The sequence below is a fragment of the Barbus barbus genome (assembly GCF_936440315.1).
Source record: "Barbus barbus genome assembly, chromosome: 24".
Taxonomy (NCBI): Eukaryota; Metazoa; Chordata; class Actinopteri; order Cypriniformes; family Cyprinidae; genus Barbus; species Barbus barbus.
The window spans coordinates 2162501-2170000 of NC_136752.1; the positions used below are offsets into that span (position 1 = coordinate 2162501).

General features: G+C 36.4%; 1 protein-coding gene across 1 annotated transcript in view; it reads right to left on the reverse strand.

Annotated features, from left to right (window-relative positions):
- LOC306844166 (laminin subunit alpha-2-like) overlaps window positions 1-7500 on the reverse strand; it is a gene marked incomplete at both ends in the record, with an annotated part of 216864 nt that overhangs the window by 104812 nt on the left and 104552 nt on the right. Inside the window, 1 exon segment of the mRNA XM_079376117.1 lies at window positions 1-41. This exon segment is cut by the window's left edge and continues 71 nt beyond it. Within this exon segment, the coding sequence (XP_079232243.1) occupies window positions 1-41 (41 nt within the window).

A 7500-nucleotide genomic window follows, 5' to 3' on the forward strand; every position in this document is an offset into this window, starting at 1 on the left:
CAGAGCCTTCAGCAGCCACACTCATGCTCACACGGCCCAACCTGAGACAGACACAGAGAGGGAGAGAGCATGGTCCATCACTGCACAGCATACTGCTATTAGGGCTGTCAGCTGATTACAATGCTTAATTGTGATTAATCGCATAATTCAGTTGTAGCTAAAGAGTTAATGGATGAAGTTAATAACAGGCCTGGTGTAATAATTAGATCCTGCAGTTTATGGGAATTCATGCAGTGGCTCTGTATTGCACAAACCTATTCTGTTTCACTTGATTTTGATGCTCCCTTTAACACATTCCGTTGACTGTAAGTAACGCTGCACCTACATATCTATTAAGTCTCACTAGAGTGTTAGTAGAGTATTAGTCGACTGGTAGGGTTAGGGTTAGAATAAGTTGACATGTACTTGCAAAGTTACTTACAGTCAGTAGAGTGTCTTTTGGGAGACCATCACAATAAAGAGTTATCAGACATTAATCAGACAGTCTACTAATACTCTACTGAGAGTTAGTTGACATGTAGGTGCAACATTACTTATTGTCAACAGAATGCTCAAAAGGGACCATTAAAATAAAGTGTAACCACAAATTCTGTATTCCTCAAACTGCATCAAAATATATGCTGAAATATAAACAGAACATAATATAATGATATAATAAAGAGGTTTCCTGACACAGCAGCACTCTTCTGGTGTTCACATTTCTACTGAATGAAAGGCAGATGTGATACTTCTCTTGTTGAGCTTCAATGAAGATTGCATTTAACCATATAAAGAGTACAAATAACTTGAGTGTAGTTAATCATCTAGGTTTTATAATAAATAAATAAATAAACTATGTGTGTGACAGACACTTGAGTGGCTCTGATTGCTCTGAAATGTCAAATCAGTTCAAAATCTGATTGAAAATAACAGAGAAAAGAATGAACCAGTTATCACAGATAAATGCATTAAGGGTGTTACACGTTTTATTACAGTAATTGCATGTTTTGCCTTTGTCAGCCCTAATGCTTATACCATCTATGGTCTATGGCAGGGGTTTCCAGTCAACTTTCTAAATCATTCCCAGAAAAAGTCGGAAAAATCTTGACTTTACTTCTTTCTTGATAACCTTAACATCCACCCTTGCCATGCAATGCTTATTAAAGAATAAATGATGCTTAATTCATGGATGATTTGTCTTTTTGACTTCAGTTCACGAAACCAGTCTGAATGATTTGTTCACAAGCTGAACTGATCCAGTTCTTGAGTTGACTCAGTGATGTGCTCTCAACGGCTGATCAGTGAAGGAAGACTTTTAGGTCAGTTTGAGATACAAAGCATTATATGACTCCTGAAGTTTTAGAATAAATTTGTATGAATCACTTTAATACTAATAATACGTTTATGATGATTTTATGGTGTTTCAGGGTGTCCAGTCCCTATTCTTTGTAACTGCATGGAAAAGAGCAACCAAAACACAATTTCAAAATGTATTTTTTTGTGTTCCACAGAAAGTCATTTTAAATGACACACAGGCTAAGTAATTTTTTGCCTCTGTCATTTGCATTCATTTTTTGCCTCACAGAAACATCGCAAACATCCACAAACATTAACGCACACACTTTCACGACACACTAAGTAATCCTTGCTGTTTGGTATTTGTATTATCTACGAATGAAATCAAGTGTTTAATAATGTTTAATGCGATCTAAGAATTCTACACTGTAAAAACATTACCCTGATTTTAACTGTAAAAAACTGTGAAAATGCTACAGTAAAAACCTGTTAAATGGTTAACGGTAAGTTCCTGTAAAATGTACAGGGAAAAACCGTAAACTTCCTGCGGTGCATTTCAAATTTAGTTTGAATTTGATGTTTTTTCTTTGAAATAACTATGTTTCTTCTTAGTTTTTTCTTATCAGTTATGATTATTAGGGTTGTATGCTACATCCAATGTTGTTAAATTAATGTTTATTGCATATTTCAGTTTAATGAGTCTCACCATGATGGTGTTTAGTGCTTGTGTGAATAACACTGTGCACCTTCTACATATGTTATTATTTAAAAGTAATTTTTTTACAGTGTATATTTAATGTTTCTCCTTGTTTCTTTTTTCTCTTGTTACTACCTTCCACACATTGTATCTCAAGGGAGTGTTGAATCTGCTGAGGTTTACATGCATCAGTGAAACTGCTACCTCAGAGGCACCTTCTTCCATTTTCGTTTAAGTTTTATTTTCTTGTCATTGTTGGACTACGTAATCAGTGAAAAGAAGACTCTATTGGAACTTAGCCACAAAGCTAGTTTTGTTTTTGTTTTTTTGTTTTTTAACTTTAGTGTATTGTTGAAAATATGAATGTCAATCAAAGAATGTATTTGAACTTGAACCAAAGCACTAAGTCTTCTGTTTGATTCCATATTGCTTGTTGAAAATATCACTGTGAACTGAGATGGCACTTAAACTTGCAAAGTTTTTCTGTTTTCGTTTTTTTTTTTTTTTTTTTTTTGTTAAATACAACTTTGAAACTATGAACCTGAACTTACTTTGTGTGGGAATTTCATTCAAATTATTTGTGTAACCGGCAGAGGTGTAAAAAGTACTCAACTTTTACTCAGTGAAAATATTTGAGTAAAAGTAAAAAAGTACTACTTTAAATTGTACTCAAGTATTAAAAAAGTAGAAGTACCGTTTTACAAACAGAAGTTTGGTTAAAGGGAGACAATGAAACAAAGTGCAATGACACAGGTCAAACACATATCTAGTGCAGTGATAACAATTAAAATGCTGCACAGTGGAACACACGCACACACACACACACACACACAGAAAAAAATTGCAGAGTGTACATATATATATATATATATATATATGTACACTCACCTAAAGGATTATTAGGAACACCATACTAATACTGTGTTTGACCCCCTTTCGCCTTCAGAACTGCCTTAATTCTACGTGGCATTGATTCAACAAGGTGCTGAAAGCATTCTTTAGAAATGTTGGCCCATATTGATAGGATAGCATCTTGCAGTTGATGGAGATTTGTGGGATGCACATCCAGGGCACGAAGCTCCCGTTCCACCACATCCCAAAGATGCTCTATTGGGTTGAGATCTGGTGACTGTGGGGGCCATTTTAGTACAGTGAACTCATTGTCATGTTCAAGAAACCAATTTGAAATGATTCGAGCTTTGTGACATGGTGCATTATCCTGCTGGAAGTAGCCATCAGAGGATGGGTACATGGTGGTCATAAAGGGATGGACATGGTCAGAAACAATGCTCAGGTAGGCCATGGCATTTAAACGATGCCCAATTGGCACTAAGGGGCCTAAAGTGTGCCAAGAAAACATCCCCCACACCATTACACCACCACCACCAGCCTGCACCGTGGTAACAAGGCATGATGGATCCATGTTCTCATTCTGTTTACGCCAAATTCTGACTCTACCATCTGAATGTCTCAACAGAAATCGAGACTCATCAGACCAGGCAACATTTTTCCAGTCTTCAACCGTCCAATTTTGGTGAGCTCGTGCAAATTGTAGCCTCTTTTTCCTATTTGTAGTGGAGATGAGTGGTACCCGGTGGGGTCTTCTGCTGTTGTAGCCCATCCGCCTCAAGGTTGTGCGTGTTGTGGCTTCACAAATGCTTTGCTGCATACCTCGGTTGTAACGAGTGGTTATTTCAGTCAAAGTTGCTCTTCTATCAGCTTGAATCAGTCGGCCCATTCTCCTCTGACCTCTAGCATCAACAAGGCATTTTCGCCCACAGGACTGCCGCATACTGGATGTTTTTCCCTTTTCACACCATTCTTTGTAAACCCTAGAAATGGTTGTGCGTGAAAATCCCAGTAACTGAGCAGATTGTGAAATACTCGGACCAGCCCGTCTGGCACCAACAACCATGCCACGCTCAAAATTGCTTAAATCACCTTTCTTTCCCATTCTGACATTCAGTTTGGAGTTCAGGAGATTGTCTTGACCAGGACCACACCCCTAAATGCATTGAAGCAACTGCCATGTAATTGGTTGATTAGATAATTGCATTAATGAGAAATTGAACAGGTGTTCCTAATAATCCTTTAGGTGAGTGTATATGAATGAATGTTGCGTTTATATAGCGCTTTATTGTGTATTGCTGTACACCCAAAGCGCTTTACAATCATGTAGGGGATCTCTCCTCAACCACCACCAGTATGCAGCATCCACCTGGATGATGCGACGGCAGCCACAGGACAACAGCGCCAGTGCGCTCAACACACACCAGCCACACACACACACACACACACATACATATATATATATATATATATATATATATATATATATATATATATATATATAACTTTTATTTATCAGATGAACACAAACTAAGATCTAAATCATCTAAACTAAATAATCTCTCTTCTTATAAGACAAGAATGGGATGTCCAAAAATGACACTTCAAAAACTACACAAAGTGAATATGACAGAAACTCATACAACCCCTGTTAATGAATCAATATTTTTTAACTTGAATGTCGTGTTCACTTTGTGTTGTTTCTGAAGTGGTCCTGTCCCCTTGCATTATATGGACTAAAAATCTTTGCTTCTGTTCATCTGAAGAAAGAAAGTCATAAACATCTGGGACGACATGAGAATCTTCATTTTTTGGTGAACTATCACTTTTAATAACAATGCGATGCAGAGGTTAGAAACATATTCCAGGCAGAATGCAAGAATGGTTTGAATTAATGAGGAGACTCACAGAATTAAAACATACAACATTAACGTTTTGAAAGGCCTCTCTTTTTGTGTTGTCTACGTCACTGTTTATAAGGATAATTCATCTTTTAATTCTTTATTTGGGGCATTTTCATTTGGGATTTTGCTCATAAAATATTGCTACATAATTATTAGTGACTAATTATATGAATTAATGAGCAAATCGTGTAATTATTAAGATTAAACAAATATTCATTGAGAGTCCAAATTCCTCAATGTGTCACATAATGACATGATTAAAACAACTTATCCACTACCTGGTAAGAACATCACCACATGAATTACAATTAAGTAAACATACAATGTTCATTTAAACACGTTTTGGAGATTTGTAACATTTAATAAAAAAAAATAATAATTCCCACAAAAATATTATATTTAAATTTTCATCACTGATTTTATTTTCACTCAATCTTGTGCATTCAGCCAATATATTACACAGCTAATGGCTCTATCAAAACAGAAAGAAGAATGAATAAATGATTTTTGGGGAAAACACAACTTTGCTACCTTTACCTGATGAAAGTCATAACTGAAGTAGAACTGTGTGCTTGATGCATGAAAACATAGCTACATCTCACGTCAAGCACACACTTTGAGCTTCCGTTTATCATATTTAATGTGCATTAGACAAAATAAAAATTTAATGTACTTTTTAAGTTGAAATAAAATTGTAAGGAGTAAAAAGTACTGTTTTTTCTTCAGAAATGTAATCAAGTAAAAGTACAAGTAGTCAGTTTATATTGTACTTGAATAAAGTAAAAATCCTCCAAAATAATACGTAAGTAAAGTAATCAAGTAAAATTAGTCAAGTATTTTACAGCTCTGGTAACTTAAAGAGCTACTCTGGGTAAAACTGTTATATTTGACAAGACTGAGCTTGTCTGGCGCCCGAACTAATCAGATCAGACTGTTCAACTTGTTAAATTAGGTTTTTTTTAATAGTTAATATTCTCTCTTAAATCTGGTCTACAATAGATGACAGAATTATCTTTTCCCATGCTCATTCCCATTTAACATGATAGATACTGAGGATCTTTGTAGGTTTTGGTAAAAAATAAAAAATAAAATAGAAATGAATTAAACTGTATGTGGAGGACAGGACCCATTTGGCTGTGATTCCTTGATCTGTGAGGAATGGTGTACATGTCCAGCATGACCTGACCAAACTGGAAAACTCACTGGGCTCACACATCCATCCCCTCGTCGTAGACCGTGTTAAAAGCAATGTGAACTGATGGTGATATCTACAGTATACACTTTTTAAGGTAACCAGATATCCTAGCTAGTTGTTTTTATCATTGCTGTTTTAATATCTGAATGTTAGAGAAAAGTAAAAAAAAAAAACTTTTAGATATCAGTCTGCATATGTGATAGACATCGGTCATCATCTTTGGTATCTCCTTTGCATGCATCTTTAGTGAAACAGATCCATATTGAACAAAGCACATACAAAAGCCCGGGACAAAATGTGATCTGTTTTACAGAATATGGAAGTTTCTTATGCATAACCCTGTTGAAAGTGAAGTGTTCAGTGACTGCTATGAAGGATGGATGCTGAAACCCTTGTGAATAATGTAAAATCTCAAGTTTACAGTCAAATGCCTCAAAAAGTCTGAGAGATGATTTCTCCAGTATTGTTTTTTTGTTTTTTGTTTTTTTATGATACAACAGATGCAATATTAGATCAAAGCAGATGTCTGTGACTAATAAATCAAATGCTACATCAAACCCTAAACTTTGCTGTTGTCATGACAATCCGTGTGCATCTTGTTTTCTGTCAGCTGTGTATGAGAATAAACAAGCAGCAGACACATTACGGTAAATAGTGATTTATGGGTAAATATACAGTGGTGGCCAAAATTATTAGAACACCAGCATATCATTTCCAAACATTCATTTAGCCATTAATTGTAATAATCCAGTGAGATGTTTGTGGTCCACACAGAGATCTGATCTGATCATCATCAGTCTGTCTGGAATAACATGAGGAAACAGAACAAACTGAGACTAAATCCAGAAGAACTGTGTCTCCAAGACGCTTCAAGAAACCTCCTGCAAAGCTACAGTGCTGTTAAAAGTTTTAGGCACTTGTGTAAAAATGCTGTAAAAAATGCTGTTTACGGGGGCAGTCGTGGACTAATGGATAGAGAGTCGGACTTGTAACCCAAAGGTCGCAGGTTTGAGTCTCAGGTCCGGCAGGAATATGAATAACCAGCGCTCTCTCCACCTTCAATACCATGACTGAGGTGCCCTTGAGCAAGGCACCGATCTTCCAACTGTTCCCTGGGCACCACAGCATTGGCTGCTCACTGCTCCGGGTGTGTGTGTGTTCACGGTGTGTGTGTGCACTTGGATGGGTTAAATGCAGAGCACAAATTCCGAGTATGGGTCGTCATACTTGGCCACACGTCACTTCACTTTTAAATGAGGATGCTGTCAAAACTAATGTCATAAATAGATTTTCTTTATCAGTTAACTTCTATTAACTAAATCAACATTTGTTGTGAGCATCCTTTGTGTTTAAAGCAGCTTTTGTCCTTGGTGCACTTGAGCAGAGTTTCTCAGGAGGTTTCTTGAAGCTTGGAGACACGGTTCTTCTGGATTGAGTCTCAGTTTGTTCTGTTTCTTCATGTCATTCCAGACAGACTGATGATGATCAGATCAGATCTCTGTGTGGAGCACAAACATCTCACTGGATTATTACAATTAAAATGGCTAAATGAATGTTTGGAAATGTAAACTGATATTTCC